This window comes from Bombina bombina, chromosome 8, assembly GCF_027579735.1.
Source record: "Bombina bombina isolate aBomBom1 chromosome 8, aBomBom1.pri, whole genome shotgun sequence".
Lineage (NCBI taxonomy): Eukaryota > Metazoa > Chordata > Amphibia > Anura > Bombinatoridae > Bombina > Bombina bombina.
Genome location: NC_069506.1, coordinates 267,738,434 through 267,754,968, shown reverse-complemented (window position 1 = coordinate 267,754,968; position 16,535 = coordinate 267,738,434). Strand labels below are relative to the sequence as shown.

At 40.4% G+C, this 16,535-nt stretch overlaps 1 protein-coding gene across 1 annotated transcript in view; it reads right to left on the bottom strand.

The window, feature by feature from the left end:
* Positions 1-4,675: 4,675 nt before the first annotated feature.
* Positions 4,676-16,535, bottom strand: part of LOC128638187 (T-cell surface glycoprotein CD3 gamma chain) — a 73,593-nt gene continuing 61,733 nt past the window's right edge. The window contains exons 2-5 of the mRNA XM_053690050.1: positions 10,345-10,542; positions 8,677-8,808; positions 7,479-7,522; positions 4,676-4,919 (exon numbers count right to left, since the gene is read on the bottom strand). Of these exons, the coding sequence (XP_053546025.1) occupies positions 4,863-4,919; positions 7,479-7,522; positions 8,677-8,808; positions 10,345-10,542 (431 nt within the window). The 3' untranslated portion in view covers positions 4,676-4,862. The remainder of the gene's footprint in view (positions 4,920-7,478; positions 7,523-8,676; positions 8,809-10,344; positions 10,543-16,535) is intronic.

Sequence of the window (16,535 nt, the reverse complement as noted above, 5' to 3'; positions counted from 1 at the left end):
ATCGATTAGGAGGGCGAATGAACAGGATTACGCTCAAATTCCACGGGTTTTCAATTCGCATCGATCTGCGTCGAATTGAGACCAGAGGATCGTATGTTATGTCACAAATTTCAAATTATTCCGATCTTAAGGCTTTTATAACTACGGCGCATCAATCTCGCGACAACTACAACGCGGAATTCAAGTGCATTTTCAGTTGACGCTTTGATAAATAGGGACCTGAGGCTGTATCACATACTGAGGCTGTATCACATACTGAGGTTATATCACACACTGAGGCTGTATCACATACTGGGGCTGTATCACATATACTGAGGTTGTATCACACACTGAGGCTGTATCACATACTGAGGCTGCATCACACACTGAGGCTGTATCACATATACTGAGGCTGTATCACACACTGAGGCTGTATCACATATACTGAGGTTGTATCACACACTGAGGCTGTATCACACACTGAGGCTGTATCACATATACTGAGGTTGTATCACACACTGAGGCTGTATCACATACTGAGGCTGTATCATACCCTGAGGCTGTATCACATACTGAGGCTATATCACATACTGAGGCTGTATCACAAACTGAGGCTGTATCACATACTGAGGCTATATCACATACTGAGGCTGTATCACATACTGAGGCTGTATCACACACTGGGGCTGTATCACATACTGAGGCTGTATCACATACTGAGGCTGTATCACATACTGAGGCTGTATCACATACTGAGGCTGTATCACATACTGAGGCTATATCACATACTGAGGCTGTATCACATACTGAGGCTGTATCACATACTGAGGCTATATCACATACTGAGGCTGTATCACATACTGGGAGCTGTATCACACACTGAGGCTGTATCACATACTGAGGCTGTATCACACACTGAGGCTGTATCACATACTGGGGCTGTATCACACACTGAGGCTGTATCACACACTGAGGCTGTATCACATACTGAGGCTGTATCACATACTGAGGCTGTATCACATACTGAGGCTGTATCACATAATGAGGCTGTATCACATACTAAGGCTGTATCACATACTAAGGCTGTGTCACACACTGAGGCTGTATCACATACTGAGGCTGTATCACATACTGAGGCTGTATCACAAACTGAGGCTATATCACATACTGAGGCTGTATCACATACTGGGAGCTGTATCACACACTGAGGCTGTATCACATACTGAGGCTGTATCACACACTGAGGCTGTATCACATACTGGGGCTGTATCACACACTGAGGCTGTATCACACACTGAGGCTGTATCACATACTGAGGCTGTATCACATACTGAGGCTGTATCACATACTGAGGCTGTATCACATAATGAGGCTGTATCACATACTAAGGCTGTATCACATACTAAGGCTGTGTCACACACTGAGGCTGTATCAAATACTGAGGCTGTATCACACACTGAGGCTGTATCACACACTAAGGCTGTATCACACACTAAGGCTGTATCACACACTGAGGCTGTATCCCACACTGGGGCTGTATCACATACTGTCTGAAGCTGTATCACATACTGGGGCTGTATCACACACTGAGGCTGTATCACATACTGAGGCTGTATCACATACTGAGGCTGTATCACATACTGAGGCTGTATCACATACTGAGGCTGTATCACATACTAAGGCTGTATCACATACTGAGGCTGTATCACATACTGAGGCTGTATCACATACTAAGGCTGTATCACATACTGAGGCTGTATCACATACTGGGAGCTGTATCACATACTAAGGCTGTATCACATACTGTCTGAAGCTGTATCACATACTGGGAGCTGTATCACATACTGAGGCTGTATCACATACTGAGGCTATATCACATACTGAGGTTGTATCACATACTGAGGTTGTATCACACACTGAGGCTGTATCCCATACTGAGGCTGTATCACATACTGAGGCTGTATCACATACTGAGGCTGTATCACATACTGAGGCTGTATCACATACTAAGGCTGTATCACATACTAAGGCTGTATCACATACTAAGGCTGTGTCACACACTGAGGCTGTGTCACACACTGAGGCTGTATCACATACTTAGGCTGTATCACACACTGAGGCTGTATCACACACCAAGGCTGTATCACACACTGAGGCTGTATCACACACTGAGGCTGTATCACACACTGAGGCTGTATCACACACCAAGGCTGTATCACACACTGAGGCTGTATCACACACTGAGGCTGTATCACACACTGAGGCTGTATCACACACCGAGGCTGTATCACACACTGAGGCTGTATCACACACTGGGGCTGTATCACACACTGAGGCTGTATCACATACTGAGGCTGTATCACATACTGAGGCTGTATCACATACTGAGGCTGTATCACATACTGAGGCTGTATCACATACTAAGGCTGTATCACATACTGAGGCTGTATCACATACTGAGGCTGTATCACATACTGGGAGCTGTATCACATACTGAGGCTGTATCACATACTGAGGCTGTATCACATACTGAGGCTGTATCACATACTGAGGCTGTATCACATACTGAGGCTGTATCACATACTGGGAGCTGTATCACATAGTAAGGCTGTATCACATACTGAGGCTGTATCACACACTGAGGCTGTATCACATACTGAGGCTGTATCACACACTGAGGCTGTATCACATACTGAGGCTGTATTGTGCACTGAGTCTGTATCACACACTGAGGCTGTATCACACACTAAGGCTGTATCACACACTGAGGCTGTATCACATACTGAGGCTGTATTGTGCACTGAGGCTGTATCACACACTGAGGCTGTATCACACACTGAGGCTGTATCACACACTGGGGCTGTATCACATATTGAAGCTGTATCACATACTGAGGCTCTATCACATACTGAGGCTGTATCACACACTGAGGCTGTATCACACACTGGGGCTGTATCACATATTGAAGCTGTATCACATACTGAGGCTCTATCACACACCTGGAGTTGCATCACTGGGCACTGTATTGTGCACTAGGGACTTCATTACACATTTGCGTTGTCAAAGGGACACTGAACCCAAATTTTTTCTTTAGTGATTCAGAAAGATTTACTCCTATTATCAATTTTTCTTCGTTCTCTTGCTATCTTTATTTGCATCTAAGTTATTTTTTTGGTTCAGCGCTTGTTTATTGGTCGGCTAAATCAATCCACAAATCAGCAAGAACAACCCAGGTTGTTCACAACAAATGGGCCAGCATCTAAACTTACATTCTTGCTTTTCAATTAAAGATACCAAGAAAATGAAGAAAATTTGATACAGGAGTAAATTAGAAAGTTGCTTAAAATTGCATGCTCTATCTGAATCACGAAAGAAAAAAATTGGGTTCAGAGTCCCTTTAAGTGCTTCTCTAACTAAGCAATCGACAATTGTTTCCTAACCCCATTTTTATTTTTCTCTTTTTATCTCTCATTTTTATTCTCACAAATTCTCCCTCTTATTTCTCCTATTTACAAATTTAAAACAGCTTTATTGACATGGTAGATTAGGGAGAAGCTATTATTAAAGGGTCATGGAGCATTCTCATTCAATACATACATTTTACTGTCTCAGCCTGTTGGTATTAATAACCCTTTTGTGGAATTTCAGTCTGTTTTAAGTCTGTACATAATGAGGTAGATCACATAATAATTTGTCTTTAGGTGAAATTTTTTAGTTTATCGAATATTCAATCCTTTTTCTTATTACTTAATTTGTTAGCTTCCTACCCTTCTTTTTTTCTTCTTAAAGTGACAGTATACTCTAAAATTGTTATTGTTTAAAAAGATAGATAATCCCTTTATTTCCCAGTTTGCATAACCAACACAGTTATATTAATATACTTTTTACCTCTGTGATTACCTTGTATCTAAGCCTCTTTTGACAGCCCCCATATAACATGACTATTTATTATCTGTTGACTTGCATTTTAGCCAATTAGTGCAGTCAGCCACAACTCCACGAGAGAGAGCACAAAGTTATCTATATGGCCCACATGAACTAGCAGTCTCTTGTTGTGAAAAGCTAATAAAAAAACAAGTGATAAGAGGCTGTCTGTAGTGGCTTAAAAACAGGCAGAAATTTAGAGGTTTAAATGTTAAATAGTATATTAATATAACAATGTTGGTTGTGCAAAGCTGGGAAATGGATAGTAAAGGCATTATCTATCTTTTTAAACAATAACAATTTTGGTGTAGACTGTCCCTTTAATTTGTTCTTCTTCTCTCTCTCACCACTCATATTTTTCTCCTCTGCTCTGCTCTGCTCTCATTTCTCTTCTTTACTCTCTCTTGTTTATCTCCCTCTCACTTCCTTTTTTTCCCCATCACCCTATTTCTCCCCTTCACTCACCCTACTCTCTGGCATATCTTACTCCTTCTCACTTTATTTCTTTATTTGTTTTTCTACTTCATTCTTTCATTTATTTTCATCTCTCATCTCTGTCCCACTCTTATTTTCTTTCACTGTTTCCCATCTTATCTAGTTTTTTCTTCTCTCGCTTCTCATTCTTTCCTGTGTCTTGCTTCTCACTCATTTTCTCCTCTCCCCCATGCTACTGCATATATCTCACCGCCCTTTTTTCCGTTTGTACTATCTAGTGGTTAGATCAGAGGTAATAGTTTCCGCCTTGTTCACTCAGCTCAAATGCACCACAAAATTTCTGTTGGCTCAACATTTTTATTAAGCAGGGGAAAGAAGAGCTTCACATGACAGATATAAATAACCAGTGACATAACACCATCATCTCCAATACAAGCTCGTTACTGCTTCCAGGAAGAAAGTCTCTACCATAAAATATAAAAAAAGGGATTTTGTCTGGAACAACCATTAAAAAATGCTGCTGGTTAGATCTTTCGAGGGGTGAGATGGCTGTATGCTGCGTCCTGTCGCTCTCCAAGGTGCTTAGATGTGCAAACAGAGAAAAGGAAAGAAAAGAGTCAGTATCAAAAACTCATATAACATAAGATAGTAATCTTAACATTCATATCTTATAACTATTCCTATTGCGTCATATTTATTTATTTATATTCCTATTGCTATCAGCCTTACACAAAGGGGTAAACACACAGTAGAAGTGCCTCTCGGGACCTGCAGAACACTGCTGGCCCAGAGCGGAACTTGCCATTGATCCAATCAGCAGCACTGCTGGTCCAGAGAGGAACCCACCACTGATCCAATCAGCAGCACTGCTGGTCCAGAGCGGAACCCACCACGGATCCAATCAGCAGCACTATTGGTCCAGAGAGGAACCCGCCACTGATCCAATCAGCAGCACTGATAGTCCAGAGCGGAACCCGCCACTGATCCAATCAGCAGCACTGCTGGTCCAGAGCGGAACCCGCCAAAGATCCAATCAGCAGCACTGCTGGTCCAGAGCGGAACCCGCCAAAGATCCAATAAGCAGCACTGCTGGTCCAGAGCGGAACCCGCCACTGATCCAATCAGCAGCACTGCTGGTCCAGAGCGGAACCCGCCACTGATCCAATCAGCAGCACTGCTGGTCCAGAGTGGAACCCGCCACTGAGTTAAACACATAGTAGTGTAGGGTTGATAGTCTTAAAATTACATGCTCTAAAAAATTAGAGCATGTCGTTTTTTTGACTATTATGTCCCTTTAATGGATAACCTTGGGGAGTGATGTTAGCTCCTTGTGCTCATATACAAGTGGGGAATAAACTATTGCAATTGAGTGCAATGCAAAATACTTCAGTAAAATATAGCGCTTTGAAAGATTTTAAATAAGCATCATTATTAATAGTATAGTACAGAAATACATGAAGAAATCCATTATTTGTGCACTATCAGCTTAGTGCACTGGTTTTCAAACCTTACCTCAGGCCTCCCTAACAGGCCACATTTTGAGGTTATCTAAACTAGAGCACAGGTGAAACAATCAGCTGATTAGTAACCATGGTTATTTTATCTGTTCTTACCCAAGGTAATCCTGAAAACCTGGCCTGTTGGGGAGGCCTGAAGACAGTTTTTAAAACCAGTGGCTTAGCGCTAGAGTGATATCCAACATGAATTTTACTGTGCACCTCAATATCTGACATGCAGATGTTAGCACATCCCAGACTATCGTTTGAGTGATAAAACAATTACTGAACACAAACAGAAGTGTTATTGATTCAACTCTACCAATGTTAATGCGCAAAAGCGCTAATATTTTTGTGCTTCACTTGTAATCTAGGCCTTTATTGGTAAAGCAAGCTACATACTTTGAAATGGAATTGAAATATAAAAACAGAACTGGTTCTTTTATATTTTGATCTTTAATTAAAAGGACAGTAAAGCCAAAATTAAACTGTCATGATTCAAATGGAGCATGCAATTCTTAACAACTTTCCAATTTACTTCTATTATAAAATGTGTTTAGTCCTTTTGGTATCCTTTATTGAAAAGCAGGTAGGTTTAGGAACAGCAGTGCACTATTGGAAACTGGCTGCTCATAGATGCCTTTTTTCATTGGCTCCCCTGATGCGCTCAGCTAGCTCACAGTAGTGCATTACTGTTCCCTCAATAAAGGATACCAAGTGAAAGAATGCATTTTTTATAATAGAAGTACAATGGAAAGCCGTTGAAAATGATATGCTCTTTCTGAATCATGAAAGAAAAAATGAATGGGTTTCATGTCCCTTTAATAATCCATAATGCCATTGCATACTGCACATTGTGATGGTTAGTGACTCTGCAACATGCTTCAAAGTGATTTCTTATATCAGCCTAGGAGTTACATTTTTACTTGGCTGTACTTGGCCATAACAAAGGAGATAAGATAAACAATTCCCAGGTTTTTAAGAGATTTGTCAAGAAGTGCATCCCTAGTAGCAAAAATCTATGAATTTTGCTAACATAATAGCTGTTATAAAATAATAAAATATGTACTTTTATGCATATCTTTTGCAGTGCATTTTTATTGCTCATCTGTATTATAAATAAAATAAACCTTAACGGCTAATGTCCTCCCTATCATTTCTATTATTACTCTCTCAGTGTAACTCTACATATCTCCTCCTGATAGCAAATGTGACAGTTTATACATATAGTATATATTGATTATATAACCTGTCAGTATAACCCCTCATATTGTCTACACCCAACAGCTATCACTGTTGTTCCATGTAACCTCTATAACTCTTCACACAAATCCAAATAAAATGTCCATATTTTGTTACACCGTATTTTATCTCTCTGTAGCTCCTCCTATTGGTCCATATAACCAATATATAGATCTGCTCATATTTTCTTTTCATATAACTTACCCAACAACTCCCAGTGCTCTGTATCAAAACTTTCTATGACTCATCCTTTTGCATCAACTAACTACTCTACAGTATCTCTACCTAAACTTCTATTCATTTAATTCCATCGTATAGCTCAGTCACCCTATGTTTTATCCCTACACCTTCTGGTTTCCGGTATAACAACTTATTACACCTCCTTTCCTTGTACCCACTCACCTGATAAAGTGAATCATTCTGGATCAGATTTTGTTTATCAGACGCTGAAGAAAAAAAAATAAGAATTATTTTGTCTCCTGGTCTTCCTATTGTTCACCTTCACAATCTCATCATATCATGTGTCAGTTACTTTACTTCACTATACACACCTTTCCCCTACTCAGCTTTGTTCCAAAAAAATCACAAGAAACTATCTATGGTATATATTGCTAGACACTGGTCATCAGACCCTTGAACATTTCAAAATTAATATGCAGTCCTGTGTTGTCTAGACCTTCAGAAAGGCCACAACCCCATAATTACTCACAGATATTATTAAGGATCAACTCTTCTCTCATTACTCCTTACTTATCAAATACACAATGCTTCTACCCTTTCTGCATCAAATGTGATCAAATCTGTAATCAGTTCCATCATCCTCTTTCAAACTGTGAGAAGTTCAGTACACAGCCCATCCAGTCTGACAAAAACAGTGGTTCTCATAGCTCTGAGACACTTTTTTGTCCTTCCTATAAAATATTATGATTGGAGTCCAAGCTACAAACAAATCTTGCATTTTCTCTTTAAACATTTTCCCATCTGCCTCTAGATTGTAAGTTCTCAAACAATCACTCCTGTAAATGTGTGTGTAAATATGTGTTGTCCATGCCCATACTAGTCAATGGGCAAACCAAGCAAATGGCCTTTACAGTGACTACCGTAGGCTATAGACCATCTGTTATATATGAGCAGCATCTGGGCTTGTTTTTGGTCCTAGCCTGGCCCTGGTTTTGACACATACACCATAAAGGTACTGTTCTATAGCTCTTTGTATTTTTCAGAAAGCAAATTCCAAGCACCCTTCCACCATCACACTCCAGACAGACAGCTGTGTACTACATACATCCCTTAACCAAATGACCCCATGTTTGCACTACACGCAACCCTTTTTTGTTCACCCTACATGTTATCCCAGGTCTTTCTTTCATATTCCCCACCCCAGGTAAGGTCTCACTCAATGTGTCTCAAGGCCTTTATATACTTCAAGGTCATACTTCATGTTCACCCAGGTCACTCTCACATATGACCCAGAGCACATTCTTTGTTCCCTGTAGTCATCCTCTTTGTCACTCCAGGTAAGTGTCCATGTGTGTCTACTAGTCAAATACTAGTGTTCCCTTTCTTTTAGAAGATACTGAGGTTTCACATGTGTATTCACCTCGAGCTGGTCTTCGTGTCTCAGAGCCAGACACACAGTACACAGCCGCAGCAATTAGAACAATCATAATTAAATCAGCAACAATGAATCCAGAGACTGTTCCAGTATCTAACTCAATGCAGTACTGGCACACTAAAGAAAACAGAAAAAAGAGGAGTGAGATGGCAGAATCTGAGTGGAAGTAGAGAGAGGGATTAGGTAAAAATTGAGACTACGAGGAAGAAGTAACTGAAAATTGTGAGTGGAATTGCACTCAAGAGTAGAATGGAAGTAGAGGTTAAGAATATGGATTTGATGAGTGGAGACAGATAGGGGAACGGAAAGTGACTGACATGGTAGTGCTAGGGAAGAAGGAGATGGATTTGTTGACAGAGTAGTCAGAATGGGACCAAAAAAAAAATTGGTAATGAAAAGTGTTACTGACAGGAAAAGATATCATGAAAGAGAGATTTAAAAAGATGAAGATACAAGAGGGAGAAAAAATGTAAATTGTAAATGCCCCATTTCAAGCTAGTCTGAACATTTCTTGAATAACTGCTCTGATTTCTCTCCATGCCAGTGAGGTTTTGAATATCAGTTCCTCTGTGAGACAGACTGAGAGACTAAAGGAGCTGGACAGACAACAGGCAAGAGAGACAAAAGTGAGTAAGTCAGGCAGTTAGAGAGCAAGGTATCAGGGAGTGTGATAGGCAGGCATAGAATAAGTCAATAGGAAGTGAAACAGTCAGATAGTTATGGAACAAAAGGAACAGAAAATTAGACTGACTGGCAGTATGATATATAGAGAATGAAAGCAGAGAAAGAGCAGTAAGTGAAATAGATAATGAGAGCAAGAGATAATGAGTGAGACATGCTGGCAGCGAATAGCAAAAGCAGGGCTGGACTGGGAATAAAAAGCAACCATTGGAAAATTTGGAGACCAGTCCTATTTCCGTTGAGTCAGTAGAATGTGCATACCCAAGTTTTCTCAAAGGGGATTACTGGGATACGTTAGTCCTTCCCCCAATATTATTTTTCAGAATTATATTATTAGCTTGTATTAAAAAAGTGCCAGATTGTTGTTAAATGGTCACCCTACAACCCAACTGCATCCATTAATCACCCCTTTAAATTGTAGCATTCCAGCCCCAGCTGCGGCAAATCCCTAGGAAATCTCCTGGTATCCTGGTAGGCCAATCTGGACAAGGAGTGACACCGACAGGGTTGAAAAATAAGACAAAGTCAGACAGCAAAAGAGAAAATGACATAAAGTGAAATAAACAGGCTTAATGCAATTCACAATCCTAGATTAAATTATAACAAGGGAGAGGGGTTATCTTAAAAGACAAGCCCATAGAATTTCAACACTCTGTCTGAAACCTTAGTAAATAGACTCCACAGTGATAGCATAAAAACAGCAGTCTAGCCCTGAAATAATGAGTGGCATAGCACAAAAGGAAGGGGTGGCCTAAATTTATTAAGCATTGCAAAAAATATCTCATATGGACCATTTCTCTACAACTCATGATGATTTTCTATTCAGCAGATTTACTAACTGAAGCATGAAGTCAGGGGAGAGATCTGTAACAACTTGGTGAATAACAGGACACACAGTGAAAGAATAACACTGACACACAGGGGTTCATGTATTTCCTACCCTGCACTCTATGCTTCTCAGACCATACTCACTTCTTACATACACATCTAGATAGGCTTTATTTGTGCTGGTATTACAGATGTAGACCCCCCGGGGGTCATCCCATAGCCGTCCCAGGACGAGGTTCTTATTGGTTGAATCCAGCATTATCCCATCACGCTTCCAATTGACATCATTGCCTGCTAGTTCACATGTGAGAGTCAGCTGCCCAGCCTTTTCCTCTACCTTAACTGCCAGGGATAATCAGAGCTGTGGTTACAAGACAGCAACTTGTGCAATACAATAAATAATAGGTCTTTTAGTTATTTCAGCGAAGGAGCACACTGACCTAAAATAGGTAACATATACAGGGATAGATTACAAGTGGCATACTAAAGTTAGCATGAGTCGCAATAAGCAATATCGCAAACGCACTAACATGCACAAGTTTGTCAGTATATGGCCAGGTTATAATACAATACATTTAATAATTATTCTTTAAAATAAAACCCCAATAAAATGCATATACAAAACCATAAAATTAATATAAATTCCTAAATTCTTTGTATTAGTTAAAATTTATAGACACATTGAATTATAAAACCAGATATGAATCAATACTATACAAGTTTGAATTATTTTATTATGCTATGCAAAGATAATTAAAAAATACCTTATTTATTAACCTTATTCACAATTGAATTTCATTAAACTACCACAAAGAGATACCAAGATATAAGCCACTAACATTCAGACAGTACAATCAGCTATATAGCCACAATTTATCATATATAATTCCAATTTAAAACACCAGAAATTGTATATATTATTTGTGCAAACAGCCAACTCCTATGCCAATTTATCTAAGCTGAAATAAATTCTTAATTATATACAATTAAGACCAATTCTAAAATATATTTGTATATTTGCAAAGATAAATTACTTAGCATTAATGATTAGTTTTAAAAAACATAGGCTATGAAATACAAATTTTAAAATACAAATATGCTCTTTAAATCTATTAACTGCAGCAATAATGAATATATTTGTTCTAAATCTTATCTATATTTAGCAAACTCTTATACTTTCCAGTTAACCAATGAATATTTCAGCTTCCAGAATTATCAACAAGTTCAATTCACCTCAGAAAAACAAAAGAAGTATTTTGCAATGTGGATAAGAAAGGGTAGCCCAATTTCGCTTATGGTGACCGTATTCCAGGCAGCAATTATCAATCACCAGTTAGCAGGAAAAAAACAGCCCAGACTATCTCCATGCTTGGGGTTAAATTCATGTGATATAACCCCACCCCTTTTTATTCTGTCCCATCATTGATGAATTGGTTAGGCCCTTAACGAGAGCTCATCCCTCCATTGGTTCACTGGTAATGCATGGTTACTAGGGAAACACATCTTTGTTAACAGTCAAATCAATTCTCGCATCACAACACCGGGGGCAACATGACAAAAACAAACAAGTTCATTCTCAATACTGCTAACAGAAAGTTACAGATTCTTGTATATTTTTAATATGTACACTATAATTTGATATTAATAAACTATCGCCTAGATTACGAGTTTTGTTGGTAATGCTGTGCGGTGCTAATGAGCAGTTTTCCCTCACCGCTCACCTACAGACAACGCTGGTATTACGGGTTTATAGAAACTTGGCGTTAGCCGCAAAAAAGTGAGCGTAAAGCAAAATTTAGCTCCACATCTCACCTCAATACCAGCGCTGCTTACGGTAGCGGTGAGCTGACAAAACGTGCTCTTGCACAATTTCCCCATAGGAATCAATGGGGGAGAGCTGGCTGAAAAAACCCCTAACACCTGCAAAAAAGCAGCGTAAAACTCCTAACGCAGCCCCATTGATTCCTATGGGGGAAATACATTTTATGTCTACACCTAACACCCTAACATGAACCCCGAGTCTAAACACCCCTAATATTACACTTATTAACCCCTAATCTGCCGCCCCCGACATCGCCGCCACCTGCATTATATTATTAACCCCTAATCTGCCGTTCCGGACACTGCCGCCACCTACATTATACTTATTAACCCCTAATCTGCCGCCCCCAAAGTCGCCGCCACTATATTAAAGTTATTAACCTCTAAACCTAAGTCTAACCCTAACCCTAACACCCCCCTAAATTAAATATAATTTAAATAAATCTAAATAAAATAACTACAATTAACTAAATTATTCCTATTTAAAACTAAATACTTACCTATAAAATAAACCCTAAGATAGCTACAATATAACTAATAGTTACATTGTAGCTAGCTTAGGATTTATTTTCATTTTACAGGCAACTTTGTATTTATTTTAACTTATTAACCCCTAATCTGCCGCCCCCAAAGTCGCCACCACTATATTAAAGTTATTAACCCAATACCCCCTTAATAAAACCTAACACTAACCCCTTGAAGATCACCCTACCTTGAGAAGTCTTCACCTAGCCGGGCCGAAGTCCTCAACGAAGCCGGGCGAAGTGGTCCTCCAGACGGGAAGAAGTCTTCATCCAAGCCAGGAAGAAGAGGTCCTCCAGACGGGCAGAAGTCTTCATCTAGGCGGCATCTTCTATCTTGATCCATCCGGCACGGAGCGGCTCCATTTTCAAGACATCCGACGCGGAGCATCCTCTTCAAACAAAGTCCAACTGAAGAATGAAGGTTCCTTTAAATGACGTCATCCAAGATGGCATCCCTTGAATTCCGATTGGCTGATAGAATTCTATCAGCCAATCGGAATTAAGATAGAAAACATCCTATTGGCTGATCCAATCAGCCAATAGGATTGAGCTCGCATTCTATTGGCTGATTGGAACAGCTCTCCATATTCAGCATTGCACCAGCAGCTCAAAAGAGCTGCTGGTGCAACGCCGCCCCCTGCAGACTCGCGGCCAATGGGCCAGCAGGGGGTGTCAATCAACCTGATCGTACTCGATCGGGTTGAATTCCGGCGATGTCTGTCCGCCTGCTCAGAGCAGGCGGACAGGGTTATGGAGCAGCGGTCTTTGTGACCAAAACCATTTGGCGGAAAGGATTGCAATCTACAGTAAATAGAACTGATGCAAATAGTCTCATATATAATTGATTCTGTGGTCCCAACAACCATATATATATATATATATATATATATATATATATATATATATATATATATATATATATATTTATATATATATATATTATTTAATAATGCTCAGATACCCTGACAAGTTGAAAGTGAATGGGTGCTTTTGAGCACAAACTAAATTTACGCCCGGCAGATTAGCACAAGTGAAGACCGAGGGGGTCTATTTAACAATTGCCGGGTGGACATGATTCGCTGTAGCATAGCACAACAGAGGTACATTAAAATAAAGTATTACAATCATATATACACTATAAAATTATTAATATAAGGAGGCGGAGTTAACTGCCGTGCTGGTTGGATGCTAGGTATCAGAGCTCCTGACTTATAACTATATAAAATAGCCAAATTTATACTTTTCTCTCAACAAAAAGTTTTTTTTACTGTGGGAGAACCTCAAGCAGTACTTGTGCCACACATCTTTTGAAATTTTGGCTACTACTGTGCGCTATTTGAGCAGCAGCGCCCGAGATATACCCACCCAGCAGCAAAGCAGAGGCGCATAACAGCAGGCTCCGGAGGGTCGGGGATCCGCTCCGGAGCTGAAGATTGGGGACTTAAGCTGTGTCAGCAAAGAGGAGCTGATGTAGAGGACGGCAGCTGATAGAGAGCCGGGTGGGTCCGACAGTCCCCGGTAATAGCCGCACGCCTCTTGTCGCAGCCTGGTCACGGCTGATCTCCCAGACAGCTTCGAATCGCATTCCAACTATAGCGCCTCTCGCTGAGAGACGACAGGAGCTGAGGGATAGCCGGTGGGTCCATCTGGCCAGAAGGAGACATACCGGAGACCAAGATTCTCACCCCTGGGCCTTTTGGCGCGAACAGCGGCCATATTGCCGCCGCAAGAAGAAAGCCGCCATTAAGGCCTGTGATCACAGAGAAGAGGGCCCATCTGTACAGCTGTGAGTCCAGTCGACAGTTCTCCTGTGAGGTGAGGTGACCCTTCAGTCAGCGCACACACATAGGTCCCCCTTATCGTACCAGGGGAGAGACCGGAACACCCAAATTAACCACGTGTGTTACCAAGGGGACACTGACACTATAGTTCATCCCTGCTCCACAGAAACATTTGTTTAATTCTTGGGCCCTGAGTTGCATCACAAGGGGAACTTTGTATAAACCAGAAACCGGACAGTGACATTTGGTATATCCCATGATAAAATGGACATATCTCACTAGGGCCTTGCTATCCTAGTTGGAGAAGAGGGAAGTTTAGGCCTAAGGAGGTTAAAACCAGCAAGCAGCTGAGGCCACATTATCTTTCTAATTGATTATAGCTGGACTTACACAGTACAGACCCCTAAGAGTGTTTAAATTGCCTAGGCAGAATCAGACCATATATTTTATTCAACTAACCCACACAGTGACCCATAGCCACCTTGCAGCTTTCTTTAATACCACAAGGAAGTTTAGACCGGAATAAAATTGGGCCCACCTCATTTATTATATATTAAGAAGCAGGATATCACAGAACCCCTTGCAGAGCTGCAAATACTTCCTTTTTATTGAGACATTTATTCCTTGATTTACAAGCTTGAAATGGGTTGAGGTGAATAACTCATTTTTATCTAGCAACTGAGCCCTCAAACAGATATTGGTCTAGAGCATGAGCCTTTTCTTGATCTCCCATAGCAGATGTGGCTTAGAGATCAAGGTACAAGAGAGGAAAAATGTTCTAGAGGGAGAGGTTCCTGTTGCTTTTCTCAACCAACAAATTAAAGGAAATGTTTATTGAATAGCGATCCCTATCTGGGGGGGTGCAGAATGTTTGCTTACAAGTATACACTGAAGAAAGAATTACGCATTTAAAATGATGTCAAGATACTGATATATGCTCATATTTAGGTAATACACCAAACAAGAAAACGCATAGCAACAGGTTCTAACAGAGTTTGCTGAGGTTTGCTTCTGTGTCAGTCCTTGCATTACTATGACAGGAAAGCATCAAACAGTCAAGGACTGCCTGTCTAGGGCCCAAGCGAAAAAACATCGTAAAAACACAAATCTGGCAATCATGGAGTCAGCTGTAGAGCAGGATAATATATCTGAAGACTCCCAAGGAGATCAGCTTGAGGTCCCCCCTGCTACTCTGGTGGGACAAATAAGAGAGATATTCCAAACAGAATTAAGAACGGCTATAGCAGAGCTGAAGTCTGACATCTTGAGTATTGGTAATAGAACCGCAATAATAGAGGACAAGGTGGATGAAGTCATAGATGATCTTACAGAGGTTCACTCCACTATGTCTGAACATGGAAAACAGATCTCAGCGTTAGAATCCCAGATTGAGGACCTAGAGAATAGGTCTCGAAGATCTAACATTAGGATCCGAAATCTGCCAGAAAAATTTGACAACCTTCAAGAAGTTCTACCGGCCATATTCCGAAAACTCATACCTGACATAGAGGAAAATCTTCTACTTATGGATAGAGCACACAGAGCTCTAAACAGACCTCAAAACCCTAATTTGGCAAGAGACATTATTATCAAATTTCATTACTGCTCTACTAAAGAGAAAATAGTCCAGGCCTCTAGGAAGCTCTCACAATTTGACTTTGAGGGTCATCAATTACAGTTCTACTCAGATCTATCTCCAACCACCCTAAAGAAACGCAGAGATCTTAAACTGGTCATCATGGCCTTGATGAAAGCTAAGGTGAAATACCGGTGGTCATTTCCTTTTAGACTTATTTGTACGCATCAAAACACTATGTACTCCTGTACTAGCCTGGAAGAAGGAATAAAGATGATGAGGTAAATGAATCTGCAAATGGAGGAATTACCCTTGCCGTTACCTCAAAGAGCCCCTAAGAAAAGAATCCAGCGGATCTGGGACACAGAGGCAAGACCACAAACTCCACGAAAACGCTCTCAAATACCTAGTGACGAAGTTGCTGCTTAGCTGAGATAAAAGAACCTAACTTGCCATTATTATGAGAGATCCCCCTTAGACGGATCCACTTGATGGAGGAACATCCATAGAGTGATAACTGAACTCTGACTTTGCAAAGATAAGTTCTCACAAAATATTGGAATCTGAAAAAAGAAGTGGGGGGAGGGTGGTACAGAGAGGTTTAATATTCAAATCTATTAAGACATAAAAGAC